A 26,081-nucleotide genomic window follows, 5' to 3' on the forward strand; every position below is an offset into this window, starting at 1 on the left:
TATCATTTCCAAAATAAAATGGATGCAAGAAAGAGGGGTGTATACGTCATAAAAGAATGAGGTTAAATATCAATTTTTACATTTTTCTTCACTCTGGGGCAAGGCCTTCTTCCTATTCCACTACAGACCTAGTCCGAATCTGTCTCAGCAAAGAACTACAAATCCCAGAATGCCCGGCGCCATATCTGTCCGCGAGAATTCCGCAGGCTGATATCAACTAATCCTTGCACGGAAGAGTCTGCGCTGCCAGCCAATCAGAAGACGAAGTTGAAGGGCGGGTAAGCAGGCGGTCCAGAGTTTAAAATTGAAAGACCGCGCGGCTGGGGAGCGGCAGACAGACGAGCGGTGGGTTAGTTCTTTCCGGACGGGTCGAGTCAGGTGGAGACGGCGGCGTTCCTGGCCGCACAGGTCTGGGAGGCTTTTGAAGGGTTGTGGGGCTTCGCCGGTCGCACGCGCGCGGTGAAGGAAGCGGGCCTAGGCCTGCCGCCGTGTGTCCACAGCGCCTCGAATGCGGGCCTCCGCTGTTAGCCGCGGGGTTCGGGTTCCGGCGCTGGTCCGTCCCGCCCCCACTCCCCTTTTCCGGCTTGCAGGGGTAGGAGCGGACCGAGCTGGCCGCTTGGGGTCCAATGCAGAAAACCAAGGTGGTCCCCCAACTTCTTAAGAGTCTCAGTCTCCTTGCCTGTGAGCAGATCCCGACTGGGTCCTGTTAGAACATGATTTGAAGCTTCTTCATGCAACCTATTTTGATCATATTCTTTCCTTTCCCCCACCACCCTTCATGCTATTTCCCTCAGAACAGATTAATGCACATTCACCTCAGTTAAGCCCAAATTGGCTTGAATTATCCTGCTGCTAACTACCAGAATGTTATGGGTTATTTTATTTTATGTTTTATTAGGTTCTGGCCTGGAACGCCCTATGTTGACCAGGCTATACTTGAACTCAGATACCTTCCTGCCTCTGCCCCCGCCTCCCTAGTGTTGGGACTAAAGGCATTTAGTTCATGCCCTGTTGTTTTATTTAGGACAGGTCTCTTGCATATCAGGCTGGTCACCTTTACTTCAGATTTTCCTGCCCCCAGCTTCCAAATGTTGGAATTAAAGTCTGCCTTTATGCTAGCTGAGTTGCTCAATTATTAACCATTCTGTATCAAAGTCAACCTTCGGACATAAACTTGAAAATGTGGCTTATTTGGTATCAATAACAATTAAAATACAGTATTGTGCTCTTTTGCAGCGTCCCTAAAACAAAATGGGTGAAGACGAACTGACATTCTTCGATAAAAGCATAAATGAATTTGGGGATAAATTCAGAACCAGACTCATCGATAATCGTAGTCAGGTGCAGGGACTTAGAGATGCCTTCAAGGACTCCATTAGAGTGCTTTCAGGTACTGCCCGCCCTTAACTCCTAACTTGTGGATTTTGCTGGTTTTATTTATTTTCTACTGTTATTTCTGCAAGATTAAAGCATCTTTTGTAATTTGTCTTTCAGAAAAGCTGTCTTTGAAATTAAAGGAAGAAGAAAGGATGGCTGAGATGATTCTGGAATATAAAAATCGTATGTGAGAAATTGTAGACTAGCTTTTAGATTGAATGTCTTTATCATGAAATCTTAAGACAGTGTAGTAAGTGTTCACACATTCACACACATGCATAGACATTCATCAGAATCCTGTTCCCAGGAGCTGGAGAGGACCCAGATTCAATTCCCAGCACCCACAGGGCAGCTCACAACTGTCTGTAACTCCTGTTCCAGGGGATCTGACACCCGCACACAGAGATACATGCAGTAAAAACACCAATGTACGTAAAATAAAAATAAATTACTTTTAAGAGATTCTGTTTTTGCCACCAGCTTAAAGCTGAATATCTTTGCACCGTCTAGAACTACAAATATTTTTTTTCATTATTATTTTTCAATACTATGTGAATAGCATCATTTTATATGTATTCTGTCTCTTTATTTAAGTAGTATATGTGTATTTGTATGCCTATGTGTAAAGGACAGCCTTTTTAAAAAAGTGTGTTTTCACATTGGAAATTTCAGCCAATGGAGTTCCTCAGGACTTTGGGGTCTGGTTAATATTCCAGCAATCATATTTTTACCACCATTCTTTCCCTGTCATTTCTATGGATCTCCATATATTTCAATACTGAGTCTGTGTCTTTTATTGAGTTCTCACACATAAGCTGTAAACCTGGAGCCAATGAGTTGAACTTACATAGAGACATTTGGTTTTAGGGGAGCCATGTTTTAAACACTGTTAAACTGGAATGCCCTTGCAGAACACTCAGTGCGCACGTGGTCATGTGCACACACACACACACACACACACACACACACACCATTATGGTTGAACAGAAATAACAATTTATCCAAGTTCAGTGAATATTTGATTGCTCTTGCCCTAGATTAAGGAAACAGTGCATAAGGTCTAATTTTATAATTTAGTGGAGATGAAGACAGGGAAACAATAGTTAAAATACATTGTACTATAACTTGTAATAATGGAATGCATGCCTTATGGAAACAGACTCTGGAGGCTTGATTCAAAGAGTTGCAGAATATTTAATAACTAACCCTAAGTTTTATACTCTAAGCTGCTTGCACATTTTGACTCAGGCCTCACAACGATAAGACGCCTAAGTTCTCTTACTGTTTTCTTTGTTTTTTGTTTTTTTGTTTTTTTTAATGAGAAGTTTTGCTTTGTTGGTTTGGTTGATTGAGGTAGGGCATCACTTTCTTTATAGCCCATGCTGGCCTGGGACTTATGGTCCCCCTCAGTCCTGTAGCCTCAGTTTCTTGAGTTCTAGGATGACAGGCACTACCACACTTACTCTTCATACCCTTGTTCTTGTTGTTTATAAAAGAGTAAGACTTCTGTGATATCTCAGTCTTGAATAAATTCATACAACTGAGGTTTAACAAGGAATATTTGTGTCAAATGTAAATTATTTTACCTGTATGTTGAATTTTGTAGCCTTTCTCTTTGATTTGTTTTATACTCAGATCTTCCACCTTTATGGTTAATTTTGTATCTATAAATGCTGCTTTTTAGATTTTATAAGATTTCATTTTGTGTTTTAAGTATTTAGTAAGTACAGAATTTATTTAGAATTCTAGCACTGCTTAAGGAGTAACCTACTCCTTGATTCTGTTTTTATATTTTTCTTGTCATACTACCTTCCTAAATACACTTAACAGTTGCTTCTGGGGTCCTTGCTTCTCTGAGTTGTGTACCATTTCTTCAGTAGGTCACTAAGGTCAAGTGTATCCACTCCAAGTACTATATTTTAGGGGAGTTCTTGTTGGTTTAACAGGGTTTATGCCTTCTCTGTTCTCACTGTGTGTTGTCCCATGGCTTTACTGTTTATACTCCTTAGACTGTCGGGTACTTACTCCCTGCTTCCCTGGGCCTGCAGTCGTGGCTAGATTCTGGGAAATACTGACACCTTAGTAGTATTTAGTATTCAGCTGTGTGTTTCAGGCAAGTTGTAGTTTTTCCGTAAAGAGCCTGCTTTCTTGATGATACTTTGTATCTGTCATTCTAAAACTACAGGCTACTCTGTATATCTAGTTTAAGAAATAGTAGCAGAGCTATCCCAGGGACACAACTTAGACTACAGGGAAGGCTGTGACAGGAACAACTCAGTAAGCTGCTTGGTGCAAGATAACATTTTTAACGTGCTAGGAGGTGTGATTTGATGGCATGGTAGTGTTTGGTTAGCTTATGTGAGGGCCTGAGCTTAATCCTGCTACCATAAAACACTCATTATGAAGACTGAGCACTAAATTCATATATATATATAATGTGTTTTCCCAGTATCTATCATATAATAAATTTTCCAATATTTTATCTATGCTATATTCTACCATATTTGCTTTCAGTGGATTTTTAAAGTATATGTTTAAAGATATTATTTTGTTTTGTATATTTATTTGCTGCGTATATCTATGTGTAAGCTATATTTAGTGCTCTTGTAGGTCAGAAGAGGGCATTGGAGCCTCTGGAAATAGAGTTACAAATGGTTGTTAGTCTCTATGTAGGTGCTGGGAACCCAGATCCTGTGTAAGGTGCTCTTAACCCCTAAACCATATTTCTAGGTCTGGATTTTTTTTTTAATTTCTTCAGGGATTTTGTGTAGTGTATGGTTTGGTCATATTCACTCCCACCCAGCTCTTCCTTCCCAGCCCACCCACTTACAACTGTCTTGTTAAAGCCTTCAAGACTGTGTGCTGCCCGAACATTCTTGGATCTATGGTCTCCCACTGGAGTGTGGTTACCTTACCAGGGGCTAGGTTAATATTTTATTTTGACTTAGGAGCTCATATAGCACGGGCTGTCTCAGGCTTTCTCTGTAGCAGAGGATAGCCTTATCTTCCTGCTTCTACCTGTTGAATGCTGATATCACAAGTGTACACCATCACACCCAATTTATGGGGCACTAGGAATCAAATCCAGGGCTTCCCACATGGTAGGCAAAAGCTCTGCCACCTGAGTTACATCTCCAGTTCCATGTTAGTATTTTATTAAGCTTTATGATAACACATTAGAAAGATAACCCTATTTTATTTTGAGTGTGTTCCTGCTCCTGACCATGGTAAATGTCAAAGGTCAAAGGACAATTTACAGGAATTGGTTCCTTTTCTACCCCGTGAGATTGAACTTAAGTCATCAGGCTTGGCAGCAAGCACCTGTACCTATGGAGTCATCTTGTTGGTCCTGTCATCATATTTTTAAATAAAATTAGCTTATATGGCTGTCATTGAGTGGGGACATGGTGATGCCTGTGTTTCAGTTTCAGAATTAAGCTAACTTTGTAAGATTTGACAATCTTATCACCGTTTTCTTCTGTCCTTAATACATTCCAGAAAAAACTTACAAAGCATTAGAATTAGCTTTCTTCACAGCACTGTGAAAAGCTGTCTTATAGAGTTGGACTGTATTCTGTGGTGGGCTTTACTAAGGTACTTGGAACTGCAGGAGTCATAATCTTCTAATTTTCTGTTTTATTAATTAATTTAGTTTTTCAATTTTAGAAACTTTATTTTAAAGACAATTAATGAAGCAGATTCTCTTTTAATATTTATGATTTTTGAGCCATTAGAATATGTTTATTAATCATAGACACCAAAGAATTGTGAATTTGAGGCCATCCTAGGTTTATATAAGTTCTGTCTTCAAAACAAAACATAAAAACAATTTTATTAATCTTTGGGAAGTTGGCAATTTTGTGCTTTTCTTAATTACATGTCATAGACTAGGGTATATGTATTTAATGCCATGTGTTTCTTACAGAGCTCTGTAAGCAGAATAAACTCATTCAAGAAAAGAAAGATAATGTGCTAAAGATGATTGCTGAAGTAAAAGGCAAAAAGCAAGAGTCAGAAGTGCTGACAGCAAATATCCAGGATCTTAAGGAAGAATATGCTAGGAAGAAGGAAAGTAAGTTTCTAGTTTCATTTAAAGTAGTCGACTGAATTTCAAAGGCATGGAGGTCTAGTTGTATGCATCTGGCTGGCTTTACTTGGTGGCTAAGGTAGATAACACTTTAGGGCATAGACAGACCAGCATCTCTCTAGGTATCACTTAAGTCACCCAAGTGACTATTGTTTTGCTTAAAAGGTTTTGTCCAATTTCAGTTACAGCCAGACCTCATGTCATTATTACTCTGGTTGTAACTAAAATTGGATAAAGCCTTTTAGTAGTCTCATGTAGCCTGGTCTGGTCTCAAGCTTATAACTAATGATGCCTTTGAACTGGTCCTCCTGCTCTACCGTCAAGTGCTGGGATTGTAGGCATGCATCTCCATGCCATGTCTGTGTTGAAGAAGTCTTTTAAGGACTTAAAAATTGTTTGTTGACCATAACATGTCTGCCAGGCAGTGAATGCACAGACTTAACTGGTAAAAGTACAGAGACTACGTGATTGCAGTGCTCACCACTAAAAGGGCCATGTATCACACGCACACTCCTGCCACGGCTCAGGGAGCATCCCAGAGGAATGATGGAAAGAGTGAGCATAAGAGTGCAGAGGAGTGCTGACAAAGTTTCTTTGGGACATGAGATGGCTAATGTGCTCGTGAACTCTCAGCAGCTGTGGTTACCTAAATAAGTTTGGGCTGTCAGCATGTGAAGAAGGGCCCATGAGACCTCACTCCTCAAAGGTTGAGGAATTTTAATCCAGCAACTTTGCTGCTCTGGCAAGGGATCACATCCAAGATCTATGTAATCTGGCTGGAATGCAGACATAGCACACACCTTAAACCCTCGGGTTTACAGAAATGCCTTTGGTACCTTTATTCCCAAACAGTGAAAGTAAAGTTAGTTTATAGACAGAAGCAGCCATGTGTGAAATTGATGTCTAATTGAGGGGCAGATGAAGTGACGAGTCAGAGGAGGATACTCCCAGTTCTCATGAGAACAGATGGAAAATTGAGGACAGCGCAGAGAATCAGAGAGGAGGCAGTTTTACAGGGAGAGGTGAATCAGTTCGGTCATTGCAGTTTGTGCAGTTGAGTTCAGTCAGTTGAGGCACTTGAGTTAGGAGGCAGTGTAGTGGAGTTGAGTTTGTGAGTTCACGAAGTTCATTGCAGGTCAGCAGAGGGAGTTGAAGTCAGAGAATAAGAAGGAATCAGAAGATTAGAACAGGCGAAGCAGAGCTGAGAGAAGCCAGTTTGAATCAATCAGCTTGGAGAGGTGTTTTGAGCTAGAACATCTGGGTTGAACCACCTAGTCTAAGTTCAGAAGTAGAAAGGGGAGTTTCTTCAGCAGTAAGCCTCCAAGATGACAATATATCTGATGAATAAAAGATACTGTTGACTTTGTTGGCAGCAGGGAGTGGATTTTACTATCTTCAGTGGTGTAGCTGCCGATAGTAAGTTGCCCATGCTCCAATAAACCTCTGCCCTTGCTCCTGCAGGAAACTCAGTGGGTTAAATTCAGAGAGTGTACACACAGAAGACGTAGAGGTGGGGGAGGGGAGAGCACCTGCTGGGAAGAAGCAGAGTTTCAGCAGGAGAAACATATGGGCTGAGACAGGGTAATAGAGGTAAAAAGGACGAAAGAGTGTGCGTGTGTGTGTGTGTGTGTGTGTGTGTGTGTGTGTGTGTGTGTAACAGACTTAAATTTCTGCTTTAGAAAAATCCTTTCTGTAAAAACTTTGTGTCTTATAAAAACTTTTGTATTCAAATGAATGCCTTATTTAGAAAGGAAACTTAAAAATAGCAGTTTGTTTGGTTAATGCTTTCTCTTACACAGTTTGTATCTACGACTAAATTGTGAACATATTCTCCTCATCTGCCATCTATTAGCTAGGGTTATTAGTTTTAAACCAGGATTTGTTAGCAGTTATAAGCCAGCATGAAATAAGGCTGATTTCTCATGGAAGAGCTTATGCCTACAGGAGGAAACTATGCTTCTCATGAAGCAATTAGTGTGTATTTGTCTAGCCAGCAAACAACAACAACAATAATAATGTAAAGGAAATCTATTTCTAGGCTAATTATACAGATTTCTGCCCTGATTATTTGCATCTCAAACTTTTTTTTCTTTCATCTTGAACAGAATCCCCTTTTATTATTTGTTAAAGTTAGAAGCTGAATAAATATAAACAGATTGATATGCCTGGCATAATATTTTAGTAGTTTTCAAGTTTCCTAAAATTAATTGAATAAGCCTTAAAGTGAGAATTATCCAAAATATTCAACCCTGTTTTTAAATCGTAGCCATTTCCACTGCTAACAAAGCTAATGAAGAGAGATTGAAGCGGCTGCAGAAATCAGCGGATTTGTATAGAGATCGCCTTGGACTAGAAATTAGAAAGATTCCGGGTAAGTTTATTGCTCTAACTGTTATGTATAAGATTAGAAAGAGGGTACCTAAAGAAGAGAAGAATCTAAGAGGTATTTTCAACTAAACTTATCACATTAGGTTTTTAGAAAATAGGCCAACATCCCATCTCTTTAATAATCTAAATACAAGTAATCTAGAATCTAATGAAAGTTTGACATGGTTGTCAAAAAACCAAAACAACAACAAAGCCATGCAATACCGATCTTGGTTTTCACTGGCTTTTGTATCACCCCCAGTTGCCTTCCAAATGGTGATTTGTGAACGCTGGTGTAATTACTCATTAATGTTGTATGAATTATTCCATCTTTTATCAACTGGATTGCTAAAACAATTGGATTGTGTCTTTTCTAGCTCTAAAAATACTGTATATAATTTCTCACTTGGGAGGATCCTTTCTCAGAGAGGGATTACTAGGTTAAAAAGCATATGAATGTTTTTAAGGCTATTATCTGGGTATATGTTAATTGGTTAGAATGGATAGTGTTTCGGGGCTTCCCGCAAACACGTTCAGGCTCGGTGAGTCATTGAGAATGAGTGTTTGTGCTGGTCTTCCTTAATTCATAGGGAATATACCTTAAGGCATTCAGTGGATGCCTAAACCATTAATAATGAATACCATGTACATTTTCCTTGTATGTGCATACTTACCATAGATAAGTTTTTATATTTTATTTATTGCATTTTAAAAATCATTTATTTTGTGTGTGTGTATTTGTATGAGTGCATGTGTGCCTTGCACTATTGTGGAGGTCAGAGAACAGCTTGAGAAAATCGGTTCTTCCTTCGTGTAGGTACTGAGGATTGAATTCAGGTCATCAGGCTTAGTAGCAATCACCCTTACCTGCTGACCCATCTCCCAGTGCCCCTCCCCATTAAGCTGTGTTTTGTTGGTGTTACTGTGTGTTTATTATGGTGGGAAGGGCACAGTGTATGTGTGGGACCAAGTAGCATCCTTTATCATAAACTGCCAAATGTAAAGTGTTCTCCTGATTGTGAGAGTTGCTTAAGTAGATGAGTTGATCCAGAAGAATGGGTAATCAGTAGAAAGTATCACCACTGTTAGATAGAAGGGTGGCAGGCTGGTGTCTACTGCAGAACTGATAGATTGCTTGGTGCCAGGGGAAGCACCAACACACACTGAATCAGAAACTTAAGGGTTCTTTGGAGAGTCAGTTGTGTCGGATGCTGTTCTACTGGGGCAAACACATGGGGTGTTTTCCTGAAGTAGACACAAGTGAAAGACTAAGGCAGACTCATGAAGGAAGATGTTCTGCTAAAGGAAATACGTGAAAGGACACGTGATCAAGTATTCTTTTCCAATAACACACATGTATTGGTTTACCTTACTTTGCGTAGTTGAGCTGCATTTGTCAGGACTCCGTGGACTGGGACTGATTGGATGCACTTGCTGAGGCAAGGCATGGTTTTTGGAGGGTATAAATAGGACTCCATAGTGACAGAGACAGTGCTTGACTTGCTGGTACAGCTAGCTGTGCAACACTTGTGGGTCTTGCGTCTTCACTGATCTTCGCTTCTCTGAGAGAGGCTCAGTGGAGAACTTCTCCTGGTTTTCCTATTGCTCCCTCCTGCTGACTTGTGCCAAGCCTGAGGCCTGGCTGCCTCTGCTGTTGCTAACCTGACTCTACCCAGCTGGTATATCCATGAAGTGTTTGTGAGTGGATTGAGCTGCTGCTGCCTGCTTACCTGTGAACTGAGCTGATGATTTTCAGACAACACATATTGGAGTTGCTCTAAAGAACCTTTCTAAACGGGTCCACTTCCCCCTATATCCTTTCTTTCATATTTCCTCTGGTGGGTGGTGGGCTAAAAAGGAGGTTAAAGCATTTAAGAATCATCATTAAAAATAAAAAAATTTAAAAAGTTACAGCATGTAGGGTACTCTTGCCAACTGATGAGTGAGAGGAGTGCTTTCAGCTCTTCTGGATACTCAGAGGAATGGGAAACCCCCAAGGAAACCCTTGACTTATTGTAGTAAACTGAGTATATTACCAAATCCTTGCTTGGTGTGCACACCCTTCCCAGTATGATTAACAGTCTGAAATCTGGTATAGTGACCTGTACTTCACTTTTTATTTGGATGCCAGATAAGTCTTTCCTAAGTGAAGATTTCCTTTTATAATGGTAAGAATTTAGGTATGATTGCTTAATTTTTTTATGCTATAGAAGATACTAAAATGTGTATGAATTTATGCTTTGTGGCAGACAATTTGAATTTCTACCAGGCATTTATTTCTTTGGGAGCATTTCAAGGTTTTTTTTTTTTTTTTGAAACTAGATTAACTAGAAGAATATAAAATAAATTCACTTAACAATATGGGTTTATTGTAGTAAAATACGTATAATGTAAAACTAAGCTGTTTTAACTGTTTTAAAATGTATAATTCATGATGTTAATTATATCTACATTGTTGTGTGACCATCACCAACCACTGTAGATTTCTATATTTTATCACTACAAATAGCTGTCTTGTAGTAACTCTCCATTTTTATGCTTTTGGGTTCTTTTCCTTAGTTCCCAGTAACCTTGAATTGCTTTTTTTGTTTCTGTGAATGTATCTTAACCTGTTCTAGCTATTTTATATTGTGGAATCATACAGGATTTGTTCCTTTGCATCTTCACATATTTTCATGGTTTGTCTATACTGTAGTTATGTATGAGAGGTTCATTCCTTTTTATGTCTGGTTAATGTTTGTATATATGTATAGTGTATATGTGTACAATGTTGTATTCAACTGTTCATCCATGGAGGGCCGAGTGTGGGACACTATATTGTTTTCACTGCATACAGTGACCTGATTAAATCTCTGCTTTTGTGTTTTCCAATTGGAGTTTTTTTTTTTAAGCCTTTCAAGCCTTAGTGGGTATTTAATTTATAAATACTTTCTTTTATTTTGTGAGTTGTCCTCATTTTCTTGGTAGTATTGTTTGAAGGAAAAAAATGTCAGTGATGTCCAACTGTTCTTCTTTTATCGTCTGCTTTTAATGTCATTTTTACATTAACTTGTAAGTTCTGTGTTTGAAGATACTGGTTAAAGTACAGAGCACATACTTATCAAAGATAGGGCGGTTGTGTGTGTGTGTGTGCCTGTGAAAGTATCTCCACTGAGAGCCTTGGCTTCTAAGTGTTCTCATATTAAATGGTTTATAATCTCTTTCTTCAGGTGATAAGTTGCAGTTTATATTTACTAGTATTGACCCTAAGAATCCTGAGAGCCCATATATGTTTTCCCTGAGCATAAATGAAACTAAGGAATATGAAGGTAAGTATGCTGTCTCTTGTGTTATTTGACTCACTGTTATTTGACTCATAAGGAAAATTTGTGTTTGCACAAGCTCTTTGATTTTCAGTGTGGCTTCTTGAGGTAATAACCTCTAAAGGATGTGGATATAGTTTTGCTGCATAAATGTATTTGAGGCCCTAATAAGTAACATCTTTCCCAGATGACACGGCATCCTGGGGCCTAAAAACTCTTGAGACCAAAGTTCTTTGTATTTCATGTACAAATTTGATTACCCTTGCAGAACTGTGAGTAGTTCATTGTTACTTTATGTAAAATAGTCAAAATGTGGTAATTTACTTATCCCCATTTTTTTTTAGGATTTCATCCTAAAAAGTACCACACATGCACAATGCAGGTTAGTTACTGACTCTGCAGCAGGTCAGAGAGCCTTTAATTTATAGGGAATGTATGTGATTGCTAGCAATGTGAACACTATGAAAATACAAGTATGTTTGTACTTTTTAAATTCTTCTAATCCTTTATATAAATGAACTTTAATTTGCTGAAGTTCATAAAAATGATTCTCAAGTCATTACACCTGTGATACTATTTTAAAGCATTTATAACTGGTAGTTAGATGCTCAGGATGCTGGTTGGCCCTCTAAGGCCCTGGTAATTCACTGTCTTCCTATAGGATTCAGATTTTGAGAATCTCCATCTATAAAATATTTGAAAATTTTTTCTTTAATAATTGTATTTCAGTCAAATGAGTACTAGGTGTTAAAAAACAAAGCCCTAAAACGTCTAGTTTTTTGAGTTTTCTCTAAATTATAATTATTGGTACATTGTTTGTGATGGTTAATGTTAATTATCACTCTGACAAAATCGATAGTCACCCACATGCTGTGAAGAATTATCTTGACTGTGTTAATCGCGGTAGGAAGACCTTAAATTAACAGTGTATGATGATGTTTCCTGGCTGGTAACCTGCACTGTGTAAGTGGAGAGGGAGCTGAGCAGGAGCATGCATGCATTGCTCTCTGTTTCCTGATCATGGATGAAGAGTGGCCAGCTACTTATGTTCCTGCTGCCTTGATTTCCCCACCGTGGTGGATTGACCTTTGAACTGAAAGCCAGAATAAGGCTTTTCTCTTAAGTTGCTTTTGTCAGAGTAATAGGAAAGAAAACTTAAAGACACTCATAGTGTTTGTTAGTTTATTAAAATAAAACTCGCAGAATAAAATTTGATCCAAGTACTCTGCTGTTTCTTTGTTGTGGTCCTGTCCAAGCAATCTCTAAAGACAGAAAGCTAATATAGTCAAGTTCTTCCTGAACAATGGAGACGATTAACGGTAGAAAGCTGGATCATTCTTTTGGCAGCTCACTGAAGATTTGTTCCGTTGTACCAGCATGTGCAATGACACAAGGACTGTAACTTGTGACCTTTGTCTCATTAGTTAGTGGACTCTGTGTACCACTCTTGGAACAGTGACCACATCTTCCACTGACTTCCATTGCCCTTGTAAAATCTTGGATAGTCCAACCCCAAATCATAAGTTACTAAGAATTTGCATTACGGCCAACTATGGTGGTTCTTACCTTTGATCCCAGAACTTAAGAGGCAGAAGCAGATGGGTCCCTATGAGTTCAAAGCTAGACTGGTCTGTTCCAGGCCAGCCAGACCTACATAGTGAGACCATGTCTTAAAAAGAATTGGCATTGAAAGTTAAGCCTTTTTTCATATTGTGGCAAGAAACAAGATGTCAACCCAAAGTTTTGCACAGAAAAATGATGCTTAATAGTTAAATCACATGTACATAAGAAAGATGATAGAATTAGCACTCAAGTGTCACTCGGCTCTCAGTCTTTTGGATACCATGTTTAGATTTAATTCAGGATTGTAGTACTTAAAATTTGAATATTTGGGAATTAAGCAAAGGAAAGGACTAAAAGATAACTGAAATTTCATGTATTAGTTTATGCTCAGAGCATTTCAGTAAAGTATAATTGCTATTCAGACCATCTGAGAGCCTAAGTGGAAACACACACACACACCCTCCCCCCTCCCCCTTTTAAATTACCTTCTTTGTTTTTCCTCTAGTGTTTGACTGTTCCCCTCATCTTGAGTGCCTAGAAGAATTTCAGGAGAAAGTAAGGAAGACCAACAATTTTTCAGCCTTTCTTGCCAATGTTCGGAAGGCTTTTATAGCTAAGGTTCATAATTGATATAGGTTTGTTCTTTGTTACTGTATATATCCTAAAGGAATTCTCATCTCTTGCCTTTGTCATTTTTCTCTATTTCTGTGTGGTATGAAAGAAACTAGAATACATCATCTCAAACCATGCCTCTTTGATATAACATTTGTGAGCTGAAAACAGTTAAGAAGCAGCATGGTTAGAAAAACTTTGCCCTTCCCTAGTCTTCCTAAACATGGGACCTAGATTATAGAGGTATCTAGCTCTATACCCACAAAAAAGGATAGAAGTTAGTTGCTTACCACTTCAGACATGGCACCAGAGGAATTAACAAACCTTGCTTTATTAATTTATTCCTGTAAATATATTCTTCATAATTCCCAATCTGTGGAAGTCAAAAGGTAAATCTGCTGTCTGTCTTGTCATGTTGTAAAATCCTTCTATTCTCTATTGAAGATATGTAAACCTGACTAAGCCACTGTTTGGAGTTCTCTTCTGTTGGGGTTCTCTTGTACAGTGTGCAATGCATGTGTTAATAAACTTGCTTGGTTTCTCCCAGTCTTTGCAACTGTCTCTTCAGTATGACTTTATGAGGATTGAAGAGAAATAGTTCACTTTCACAGGGAAGTGCTGAGTCCTGCAAGGCAGCTGTGGAAGGATGTGACACAGTTCCTGCCCTTGGGGCAGGACTAGCAGGGTGTGGGCCTCCAGGAGTGTCAAAGGTTGCTAGGCTTGAGGCTTGTTTGTATAATAATGTACATAATTTATATTCCTCCTGAAAATATTCTCCCTGCCTAGGTTATTGGGGAATGTCCTCTCTGCCAATATTAATGACTCCATGATAATCAGAGACAAGACAGCAGGAATCCAGGAGGTGAGGTGTGTCTAATGTCCTTAGCAAAATGATAAATGCTGTGACTTTCAGGACAGCCCTTAAGGCTGTGAGAAAGAACTATAAAAACATGAGTTCAAAAATATATAAATAGGATTTCTCAACTATGTAAAATATAAGGATGTAATCTTATAATTTGTGAGGCAGAGTCAGAAGTAGGCAGATCTCTACAAGTTCAAGGACAACATAATCTGCATAGTGAGTTCCAGATTAGCCAAGGTTATATGGTGAAATCCTGTCTCAACACACACACACACACACACACACACACACACACACACACACACACACGGGGAATGTTCGGTTCTTCTTCCTACTTAAACTAGGTTCTTACTGTTAATAAAGTTCCTTTTATTAAAGTTCCTTTCAGTAGGAAGCTGCTTAGGGTTTTCCTTCCACAATAACCCAATTTTCCAATTGGCAAAAGAAGTTTCCATACAGGAAAGGAGGCACAAAATTTCACACACTGCCACCTACTTGCCCTTCCTATTTGCTTTTCCTCAGATCCTAAGCCATCTCTGGCTTGCATTTGACCTCACTAGAGCTATTGATGGTAGGTAGGGGCTGATGAGAAGTCACTGCCTCAAAAGGTCACGGGCCCTGGTTGAAACTTCATCCTGCCAGAATGCTGCTGAGGCTCTAGACTAGACTTCTTGTATCACACCCCTTCTCTAATCCAGTGGACTTTGAGGCCTGGCTCCTGATCCTTTATTCTGCTTTCCAACTTGTGTCTATTCCATTGAATCTTGTTTGCCTATCACCATTAACTTTGGCTTTGGTCTGTGTTCTTTCTCATTTTCCAGGCTTTGCTTAACTCAACCCTTAAAGAGGTGTGTCTAGATGCCACCCAAAGCTAAAGATAAAAAGGCACCTAAATTTTACTTCTTGTATGCTTATAGATTATATGACTTCAGGCAATTTGGATAATTGTCTCCTCTTTGTGACGGGAAGACCATCTCTAGGGTTTTTAGAAAGTCTAGGAACCCATAAACTTTTTGTCTCATTCAGTCCAACTGTCTTTTATTTAACTGTTTGAAGTTAATAACCCCATGTACAGATCAGTGTGAAATGCAGGTAGATCTCTACCACCCACTGCATAAGAAAAATTTGCGGAGAGGATAACTTCCTCTTTTTTTTTCTTTTGCACCACATTGTTTACAGAATGTGCAAGGCCACCCATGTGTCCACTCTTGTTTTATGCCTGTGTAGCTGTGTTTCCAGCCTTTGGAGGTAGCTCCTCCACATAGGCAGCAGGAAAATGGCCCTTCTTCCCATTTAAAGAACCGAACCACCATCCTTCTTCTTTCTTCTCATGTATGGTCACGATGTCTCCTGTGAGGATGCACACTGAGTTAGACAGATGGTTCTCTGTAGCTTGAACACATGCCAAGTAAGAGTTGATAAGAATGTTTTAAGAACAGTCTGTATCTGGGGAACGCCTTGGTAACATCACGTTCTGCGTTTGATTCAGGTGAAGCAGAGTTTATTGAGCACTTCATATGCAACAGCCACAATACAGAAAATGCTAAAGAATGAAATAATGAACTACCACGCTCTGCTAAGAGTATGCATAAAAACAGAATCATGGTAGCCTTGCACAGCTGGCTCACTCTACAGTGGATAGGTTGTCGGCAAACTCTTGCTGTCCATATCTTAAGGGTTGTGCATATAGGTGGCCATGATAGTTGAGAATAGTTCATTAGAAGTGTGTCTTTACCAAGAGTTTTTCTTAAAAACTTGGTAACTCCCTGTGTCACATCTGCCTGCATTCAGTCTGAACTTTTGGCAGTTTCACACAGAAATCTAGCCTCCGTTCATTCATTTAGGTAACTTGAATAGAATATCAATTTGGAGATAATTTTAAGGATATCATGAAAACTGAATTCCTAATTCCTAATTCAGTTTTTACTAATTTTCTATTGCCTTTTAGAAAAAAAAAAAATCACCATTCCCCTTTGCCTGTGGGAGAGCTAGTCCCAGATCCGAGAGAGAGAGAGAGAGAGAGAGAGAGAGAGAGAGAGAGAGAGAGAGAAGTGTCCCTAACCACCAGCTGTAGCACTTGGGAGAGCAGGATCTGGACCTCACCACAGTAGCACAGTAGAGCTAGCCCTGGCGGTAGGGACAGAGTGAGTCAGGCCCAAGTTTGTGAGCATGTGAGAGCTGGCCGCACAACTTGTCTGCTATGTGGTGGTGTGAGTGTGGGAGAGATGACCCACCCTATCCCCACCTCTCACTGGCTGGAACACTCAGGAGAGTGGGCCCTGCACCTCACCTGGGCAGGTTTACTGTTGGTAAGCAGGCTTTGAGCATAGGAGAGCAGGAGAGAGCTGGCTCTGTCCCTTGCTCGCTGCAGCACTGGACGAGCTAGCCTAACCAGGGCAGTGCTGGAGAGTGGTGTGGGTTTAGGAGAGCTGGTGGTCTGACCAGCTCAGCTACCACCCAGACCCAGATCCTGGGCTTTGAGTTGGTCTACCCCAGCATCTACTCCATCTATGAACTGCTAGAGCATATGACGGGGCTGCTCCTGCATATCCAAAGCTGCAGGATCTCCATGACAGGACAACAACAGGATGCCAAAGAGGAGTCCTTGTGAAGATCCAGGATTGATTGTGTAGCAGAAGCCAGAGCCTTGAACCAGATCAATGACTCATTGCAATGAACATTTGCAAGTAAAGAAGTGTGGACAAAAGGGTACACTGTGAGACACATTACAGCTTCCACAATTAGATCTTTTTTCTTTTGGTGGGGAGGTTGCAAGGGTGGAGGGAGGGTACAAAGGGACAGGGAGAGGAGTGGGATTGGGTGCATGATGTGAAATTCACAAAGGAGAGAAGGAGAAGGAAAGGGAGGGAGGGAGGGAGGGAGGGAGGGAGGGAGGGAGGGAGGGAGGAGGAGAAAGAGAGAGAGGGAGAGGGAGAGAATGAGAGAATGAATATTCTTTTTCTCTGGCGATGTTACTGTTTGTAACAGTGTCCCCTTAAAGTGAAGGCTTAGACCACAGAGGGTGGTGCCGTTAAGAGATGATTGGATAACAAGGGTGCTGACTTCACTAATGTGTTCCTGTCGAATGGCCTATTCAAAGATCCATTCTCAGGAAGTCATTGAAAGGTTTGCTCTTGAAGGGCATCATTTGTCCCTAACCCCTCGTACCCCAGGCTTTCTGGCTACCAAGGATTGGACAGCTTTTCTCCATTGTTACAACCTTAAGCTATAAAATGTTCTGCCTCTCCACAGACTTGAAAGACAGCCGATCAAACTGAAACCTTGGAAGCCAGGAACCAAAATAACCACTTCTTCTCATAAGCTGTTTTTCTCAGGTGGTTTGTCTCACAGCATTAAAAAGCTGATTAACAAGCTGCCTCCCATACAGCAAAGTAGAAACAGCCACTTCAAGATCCAGCATCTGCTTGTCTTCATCACTATTGTTCTGCTTTTGCTCACTCTTTCTGCTCAGCTTTCAGCTTTGTTCTGAAGGCACAGGTAATAGTTGCTGTCGTTCTCTGTTCTCAGCTATGGTGTTCTCTGTTCTCAGCTATAGTTTCCTGTTTCTTCTCATGTGAGCTCATTCTGACTCTCTCTCTCTCTCTCTCTCTCTCTCTCTCTCTCTCTCTCTCTCTCTCAAACTTAATCTCGACAGCAGGTTGTTTGATGAAATTTAAACAAATTCAGACAAATGATTTGAAATTCTATTGTCAGCTTCTCCTAGCCTCTGATGTTGTGTTTCACTGAACAGAACTACTTAGGATATAAAGCATACGTGGGCTTTACTAGACAACTGATGCGAGCAAGATAATTGCTTAGTGTAAACTTTGAAAGTTAAACTCAGGACTCCTGAGTTCTTGAGTAGCCTCTGAGAAATACATTTTTCACTCATAGAAAAGGAAAAGTTAATAGCCTGGAGAAATTGAACTAGCCTGCAGTAATTAGACAGTCTCCTCTAAACAAGGGCAAGCATGCTGGATTCCTGGTGCCTCATTCTTCTCAGCTATAAAGCAAGACTAAACAGTATCTGCCTTAGAGTGCTCTGTAGATAGTAATTGAACCATATGCTTGCCACACTGTCTGGCACACAGAAACAAAGAACTGGACCAGGAGTGGGATCGCCCACCTTCAATCCAGTACTTTGGAGGCAGAGGCAGGTGGATGTCTGAGTTAAACGCCTGCCTGGTCTACAAAGAGTTCCAGCACAGCTAGGGCTACACAGAGAAACCCTGTCTTAAGAAAGAAAAAACAGTGTTCTGAATGCCATACTCTGGTCACGGGTAATAAGCTTTCTCTTATGGCACAGTTCTTTTCCATGGACACATTTATAGGTCTCTGAGACTTAGCTTGGACATGCAAACATAGATACATGAAGAAAATGGAGGCTGGATACTTGTACTTATTTAAGAATATTAGTTTATATAACCCACCAGAAAATAGTTCCCTGGGAAATATGTCCGGCACAGAGGGATCTGATCCTTTAGAGTGAGTGACTCTCAGTTCTTTTCTGAGATATCAAGGACAAACATTAATCTGGGCATCAATGGACTCAGATTCTCGAACTTTCTGTCATACTAAGGAAGACACCACTTCACATTTCTGCAACTCTACCATCTGAAAAACAAAAAGAACTATATCTCCAACGAATTAGTGGCATTCTGCCTCAGTGTAGCACTGTGGTTGAGGATATGACTGGGTTCTAAGTTCAAACCCTGCTCTGCCTCTGCTTGTGATTTTAGTCAAAGTACTTAACTTTTCTGTGTGTCATTCTTCTCAGCTATAAAACAGGAATAAATTATGTCTGGGTGAATAATGATAGAATGATATGCTTGTGACTGTGCCTGTCACATAGAAACATGAAATGACCATTAGCTGTTATTAGGTGAGTCTTAGTTTCGTGTTCCTTATCTCTGTATTCTAAGGCTGACTGTAAATCTCAGTCAGCAACAACTTAATACTGTCCTGATAAGACAGGAGTTCATTCACAGGAGGGATCTCAACATGAAAAAGAAATTAAAATATTGGAGAACACGTCTTACCTTTTTCCAAATTTAACTCATCCTCTTGCCTGGCTTGGAAAGTATATAAGGCTTTGCAGAGATGGTTGCTGACTCGGGATACACTAGAGCCTAGAGCTTTGGAATAAATTATAGTTACCATGTTGACATAGTAGGCAAAACAAACACAATCAGGATTCTTTGTTTCACAATACGGAGCATAGGTTAAATTTTCTCAAGAATTTTATAATTGTATTTAATGTTTATTCATTGGTTCAATAAATATCTATAATATACCCAATATGTATATAAATTACGCATATTATATAATCAAAACCCAGATTGTAACACAGAAAATAAAATTCTGGAGGAAAGCTTCCTCTTGTACGGATAACTATGGTAATTTAAAATTATTTGCTTTCCACAGGAACAAAGTCTGTATCATTCAGTAATGTGTCTAGTAACTGCATTTTCTTTTTAAAACCCACCAGACTTGCCATTCAGGTAGAGCTCAAATTCATTGGTATCTTTTGAATAGATTATGTGGACCTTAGTGCCTTAGGTTTTACTAAAACTCTTTCTGGCTCACTTCTAATTTTAAAAAAAAAAACCTGAAGATATGAGATAAAGGTATATAGTTGAGAGACAATGACTTGTGTGTGTATATGTGTGTATGTATGTATTTTGTGGATTTGGACTAATGCTACATGTATTATGTTAACTTGGTCCCCCAAATTGCACAAGAAACTGCATGTCCACACTAAGACACTGAGGGACCCTGCCCCCAGTTGGTTTTTATTGATAAAGTTGCCGGCAGCCAGTGGTTGGGCAGGGAGACAGAGGTGGGACTTTAGGATGCCCTAGTAAGGGACTGAAGACAGAGGAGGAGGAGGGAGATAGCCACCATGCCAGGAAAGCAGTAGAGGCCATGCCTGGGAAGTGCCAGACAGAGAACATTGCTGTCTTGCAGGTGCTGGGGAACTTGGCCCAAGAGGGCTGCAGGTCTGGGTCTGGGGCAGCCAAGATGGAATATAGGTTTTAGTAACTAATAACTCAGAAATATTAGAGGGGAGAATGTTAGCCACGTGGAGGTTTGGAAGTGACCCAGCCATTGAGCTGTCGAACACATATTAAAATATTAGGCTTTGAGTGTGTGTGTCTTTCATTTGAGAACCCAGAACATTGGGGCAGGCAGCAAGGAGCACCGCCACCACTGCGGGGATGATTTGAGTAGAGTTATTTGGGTTCAGCAACATACGTATGTATATAGGTATGTATGTATGTATACATGCATGAATATATGCATGAATATGTGTGTATACCTGTGCATTCATAATTCCTCATGTTATAAAACGATTTTCCCAGCCTGCACTCTCTACCTTTATTTTTCTACATTCGAAAACAAAAATACAGATGCTAACAAATTCATTACTCTCAACCAAGAGGTAAAATTCTTTTTGATAAATATAGGTAAATGTAGCTTGGAAATTACATTTAAATATAGACATGTGATTTACCCATAGGACACAGCCCATGATTATTTTGGACACTGGCTTACCTGGAGGTGAGGCGCTCGGGCTGTCCTGCCCACCCGCAGGTGCTTTGCTCTCTGCTTTCTCTAATCTCTTCGTCAAAAGAGGCCGGGATATTTTCACATAGGTATGAAAGTGCTCCTGTTCAATTAGGTTTTTATAAAAAGAAAGGAATTTTAAACAACTGTGTTATATATATTCATGAGACACTGTTTTCTGTATGGCATTTCCTTGGGATTTGTGTGTGTGTGTGTGTATTTAATAGGGATGGTGCATAAATAATCAAAACATGTCTAAGACCTGTGTTTAAGTTTTCTTGTTCCAAAGGCAAAACATTTTCAGAATGTGATGATTATTGTATTTCTTAGTCTGCATTTCCTATTTGGACCTATATGCCTGGGCCTAATAGAAACATTTGTAGCAATACTTTTGGAAGTCCAAGTTTAATGGGCTCCTGTGATCGTTTGTAAATGCTCGGCCCAGGGAGTGGCATTATTAGAAGGTGTGGTCATTTTGGAGTAGGCGTGGCACTGTGGGTGTGGGCTTTAAGACCCCCATCCTAGCTGCCTGAAAGTGGGTATTCTGCTAGCAGCCTTCAGATGAAGATTGTAGAACTTTCAGCTCCTCCTGCACCATGCTTGCCATGTTCTGACTGAACAGCTGAACCTGTAAGCCAGCTCCAAATTAATGTTGTCTTTATAAGAGTTGCCTTGATCATGATGTCTGTTCACAGAAGCAAAACCCTAAGACGACCCCCCAGTAAAATGATCGAGACCGTTTTAGAGCTTATATCTTGCTTCAGAACGAATATTGTCCCTTCATCACTGGATGTTTGCATGCAGTACCCCCTTCTGAAGAATAATGAGACTAGCTACAAGCAATAACTGTCTATAGACAATTTCCAGAGTGTAGCACTGCACAGACACCTGTTTTTGTGGTGGGGTTTAAAATATACTCCTGTTATTCGCATTACATACTGTGTTAAGTATTTTTTTCCTAAGTTTTTTTTTTTTCAGTTGAGTGATTTAGTCTCGTTCCAAAGGATGTGTTCTGTTGCATTTAGCTTTTGTTGTGCGCTAAAAAGGAATAAAAGTAAATTTATCTTAATAGCTGCAGTAAGAACCTGAGGCTTAAATATGGCGCATATTTTTGCCTCGACAAAATTAATTCTTTTAAGCCCTTCCATTTCACATTCCCACACATCCCAAATGATCTCACTGTTACCTTTTCTTTCCACTTGAAAATGCAGGCACTGCAGGGGTGGCAGGGCTTTGGCCTTTGCTCCAGGTCTGCCAACACCGACGACAGTTTGTAGGAGTTTGCTTGCAGAAGGTCTAGTTTCAAACTGTTCTGTGGATATTTCAAGAGAATGAGGCACAGCTGGATGAATAAAGGAATCTGAGCATGTCTTTCAAAGGGAAAGAGTTCTAGAAACATATCCGCTCAGCTCACACACAGATACACAGGAGAAACATTGGAAGAATAAGACCCTCAATGCAACATAGAGGGAAAGCCGGGATGTGTCGTCCTTAGTCTTTGCTCTTGTAATTATGGCGAAGAAAAATAGTTTGATGGGTTTGTAATGATTAACAACTTTACACAATGCTCCCCCTCCAAGGAACAAGAAAGTAAGTATTGACTGCAGAAGGTTCTCTCAGAGCCACAAGCAGCGTTTTAAAGAATCGAGTATATAAGCAATTTCCACCAAAATGCATGGGAGTTGTGTTTGCTTTTCGTTTTTAAAGAGGGACATATCGTATTACCCAGAAAATTTAGTAGCAATGCTCCTCACAACTCGGACCTATATTCATGTGGTATCCAGAAGCCAGTGCAAGAGGAAATAATTTAAATGAAGCCAAGATTCCCCTCCAAGAACTTCCCTGGCTACTACGAAATCCATCAGTACCACGGGTGCCGCTCTCCCCGGAGGTGCAGCTTGTCTAAGGGAGTTACCATGGCCTTCGGCATCCACCACAGGAAAGCTATGTGTTTGCTCGTAGACATCATGAGTTCATGGATTAACATTTCCCTTTTTTTCTATGTGAGTCAGGTTAGGTTTTTGAGTAAATGCTGGTAATACATTGTTGATTCTGATGATGACAAGGAAGCTCCATGCACAGACAAACAAAGAAACTGGTACCATGCTTTTGGTGGTTTTATTTTGGTAATGCTATTTGCATTGAATTAGTTCATTGAACATTTTGTGCCATTACAGAAAATGTCTCACAGTGCATTTTGTGATTTCCTGTAAATTACACCCACACATCATTGCAGTAGGACTTCAGATCTCTGTTCCCAAGTAAATGGATTTAGACCTTTCTTTTCACAGAAACTTTTAGGGTCATTTCTGCAGTAGCCTTGCCATGAAAGGAAATATATTCTCAGAAAAATACAGAATAAATTATAGTTGGCCGCATCTGCCAGCCTTTGCCAAGCTACTATTGAACTCAAGTTGGGGAGACTTGTGAGATATGTACTTTCTCAGGAGAGTCAGGTTGGGTAAAGAAAATTCTCTAGATTCCTGTATCGTTCGAAATTTTATTAAAATGCCCGCTCTTCCTGGATTCTTCTCGTATTAACTAATATGATCCGACTTCTCAGCATTCAAACGACAGCACAAGCCCTCTTCCAGCACCTTGCCACTCCTATCCAAATCCTCCAAAATTTTGCCTCTAAAATAGCTCTTTTCTTCCTCAGAGGCCTTTGCCTCACTCGGTGACATACATACCCTCCTTTGTCACACCCCATACCCTCCCTAGCCACACCCCCACACCCTCCTCTGCCACACCCCCTTGCCCTCCTTTGCCACACCCTCCTCTGCCACACCCCCTTGCCCTCCTTTGCCACACCCTCCTCTGCCACACCCCCATGACTTCTTCCTGATTGTAGCCATGTCTCTTCTCGTTTTTAGAGGACTCTGATGTCAGTTGAAGGGAAATGGAAAGTAGAATCATATTAAGACCTTTAGCTGCGCCTCCACTCATGATGAAGTTGCATCCCAATATGCCCAGTGTTAGCTGAGAATTGCTATAATGCACTAACTGGTTGGACATCCTCACTTAGGCTGGCTAGCAGACCTAAGACATGCTCAGAGGCTTACACTAGCCTATATTGGGCAAAATCACCCTGTGAAAAGACCATTTCATAATAGATTGAGGGTGTTCCCTCGAAATTTACTGGATGTTATACTGAAAGTGGGAAACAAAATGGCTATGTGGGCATACTTTCCCACTATCGTAAAAGGCAAATAGTCAAGCTGAGCAAGATGTCAGTCACTTTTTGAGCTCCTTCTCCGAGTGCTGCCATAGCATTTTCTGGACAATGATGTATTATCAGAAAGCTCTATGGTTAAGTATCGATATTTCCATTTTGCATATAAGAAAACTAACATCCCAGGTTTCCGTGACCAGCCAAGCTAAATCATAAGAACAGTTTCTGTGAATGGCTACCCAGTGACTTTGATCACTTGCCAAGGTCAAAGGGCCTGTGATTTCACTAAAGAATGCATCTATTTTGGAGAATTCTATTTAGAACAAAGTAAACAGTTCTAGGTGGTAGGAGTTTTCCACATCCCTCAAACGGCCCATGGAGAAGCTGGCAGTCTCAGCTCTCCCACTCTGAGTCAGGAGGAAGGAGCAGCAAACAGGGTAAGTGGGCTGAAAAACAAATATCCTAAAAATAACCGTTTCATCATAAAACACACTCTGCAAATATTTACCTCGTCCATTAGGGTCTCCGCATCTTTCTGGCTCTTGGCATCAGAAAAGGAGGAGCTGCTGGCCAGTGCTTTAAGCTTCTCTTCCAGGCCTGAAAATGACAGCACGTTCTAGGTCACCTTTCACCCAGTCCTGGTGGGTCAGAGCAGGGGACAGTCACCTTCAAAGAGAGCCTGAAGACTAGAAGTGATACCCGTAGGACTTCCTTAAGGCCTGGGGGAGCTTCTTTAGGTAGGCGTCATAGGGTCTTATGCAATGGATAAAAAAACACAGTACATTTATGGCAATCCTCAGCTAATGAAATTCAAGAAATGCTGGTGCTGACAGGATCTGGCCGGACTTTTCTAGATGAGATTTTGAGTTTCCTTTGGCCCGTTTCAATGTTCCTTACATTGACATGATTGTACTAGCTTCTCTCTTTACCTCTCCCCTCTCCCATCTGAGTTCCATCAAAATGAAATCCCAGGGTCAGAAGCTGGGCACTGGATCACAGATATGTGGTTGTTTTGTGGTCTGTCCTGCTTTAGAATCACCTCTCATGCTAGTATCTGAATCCCCAGTATGCGATTTAACATAACTGTCTTGACATTTCAAAACTTAGTAAAAAGACAGAAATGCAAGCCATGTTAAGATCACGGATTGTCTCACATCCCAGCCACTTTGAGAAACAATAAAATTGTAATTTCTGAAGCATAGCAGTAAACTACTTATATAGTTCTCATAAACGGACAAAAATGTCCTTTGACTCTTTTTTTTTGTTTGTTTTTTTGATTTTGATTTTTTTGAAATAGGGTCTCACTGTAACCCAGGTTGGCCTTCAGGTCACCATGTAGCCCCAGCCTGCTCACTGCAGAGCCCACACATGACTCTTTAAGGTTTATTTTATTTTGTTTATTATTAATGATTGTGTGTGTGTGTGTGTGTGTAGGTCATAGGATGCCTTGGTGGAGCACCCACTCAGTGCACCCCACCCCACTTCACCTCTATGTGGCTTCCAAGGATCCACCTCAGGTTACCTGGTTTTCAAGGCAAGTGCCCTTACTCACTGAACCAGCCCACTAGCCCGCATATGACTTTATTTTCCTTTCATTCAACACCACTTAGATTTAATATGCAGTTAGTTCTCTGAAGAATCCCTGCCATACTCCACAAAAGCAGACAAACCCTAACTCCAAGTAAAACTTCTGAATGACTTAATACTTTCCCTTATTCAGCATCTAAAGACATTACCACAAGCCAGACATGTTACAAGTGAGACAGGAGGATGGTCACATGTGTGAGGCCAACCTGATCTGCTCATACTGCATGGCCAGCCAAGATTCTGTGGTAGGAAAATCACGCACCTTCTTTGTCTCTTGAGGCCTTTTCAATGTCTCTTTGCAGTCTCCACAATTTGGGTTTTATTAAAGACTTCCGTCGCTCTTTGTCCATTGGGTTCTTTAGATCTTCTTCCTTTGGAAGGAAAAAAAAGACATTTAATAGCTTAAGATATACTGGTTGGTTTTGTGTGTCAACTTGACACAAGCTGGAGTTATCACAGAGAAAGGAGCCTCCCTTGAGGATATGCCTCTATGAGATCCAACTGTAAGGCATTTTCTCAATTAGTGACCAAGGGTGGGAGGGTCCAAGGTGGGTGGTGCCATCCCAGGGCTGGTAGTCCTGGGTT

At 40.5% G+C, this 26,081-nt stretch overlaps 2 protein-coding genes across 5 annotated transcripts in view; one reads left to right on the forward strand and one right to left on the reverse strand.

The window, feature by feature from the left end:
* Positions 1-273: 273 nt before the first annotated feature.
* Positions 274-13,854, forward strand: Spc25 (SPC25 component of NDC80 kinetochore complex). 4 transcript variants are annotated; one of them, XM_028762994.1, is made up of 8 exons: positions 331-408; positions 1,237-1,390; positions 1,495-1,560; positions 5,303-5,449; positions 7,731-7,835; positions 11,041-11,139; positions 11,478-11,515; positions 13,202-13,854. In XM_028762994.1, the coding sequence occupies exons 2-8, from the start codon at positions 1,252-1,254 to the stop codon at positions 13,232-13,234; spliced, it is 627 nt and encodes a 208-aa protein (XP_028618827.1). In that variant the 5' UTR covers positions 331-408; positions 1,237-1,251; the 3' UTR covers positions 13,235-13,854. The 4 variants fall into 4 exon arrangements, with proteins under 4 accessions (XP_028618826.1, XP_028618824.1, XP_028618825.1 ...); XM_028762993.1 differs by lacking the exon at positions 11,478-11,515 and having other exon boundaries at positions 274-866; XM_028762991.1 differs by lacking the exon at positions 11,478-11,515 and having other exon boundaries at positions 274-408.
* Positions 13,855-15,191: 1,337 nt separating this feature from the next.
* Positions 15,192-26,081, reverse strand: part of Nostrin (nitric oxide synthase trafficking) — a 61,913-nt gene continuing 51,023 nt past the window's right edge. The window contains exons 11-16 of the mRNA XM_028763052.1: positions 25,759-25,867; positions 24,418-24,506; positions 21,924-22,049; positions 20,726-20,840; positions 19,210-19,305; positions 15,192-15,520 (exon numbers count right to left, since the gene is read on the reverse strand). Of these exons, the coding sequence (XP_028618885.1) occupies positions 15,384-15,520; positions 19,210-19,305; positions 20,726-20,840; positions 21,924-22,049; positions 24,418-24,506; positions 25,759-25,867 (672 nt within the window). The 3' untranslated portion in view covers positions 15,192-15,383. The remainder of the gene's footprint in view (positions 15,521-19,209; positions 19,306-20,725; positions 20,841-21,923; positions 22,050-24,417; positions 24,507-25,758; positions 25,868-26,081) is intronic.

The sequence above is a fragment of the Grammomys surdaster genome, unplaced genomic scaffold (assembly GCF_004785775.1).
Source record: "Grammomys surdaster isolate TR1022 unplaced genomic scaffold, NIH_TR_1.0 136, whole genome shotgun sequence".
Lineage (NCBI taxonomy): Eukaryota > Metazoa > Chordata > Mammalia > Rodentia > Muridae > Grammomys > Grammomys surdaster.

Excerpts from the sequence above, each read along its gene's own strand:
- Spc25 (XM_028762993.1), top strand. The coding sequence starts at position 1,252 with ATGGGTGAAGACGAACTGACATTCTTCGATAAAAGCATAAATGAATTT. Across the intron at positions 1,391-1,494 it reads CTCCATTAGAGTGCTTTCAG|AAAAGCTGTCTTTGAAATTA; the intron begins GTACTGCCCGCC and ends TTTGTCTTTCAG. Across the intron at positions 5,450-7,730 it reads ATATGCTAGGAAGAAGGAAA|CCATTTCCACTGCTAACAAA; the intron begins GTAAGTTTCTAG and ends TTTAAATCGTAG.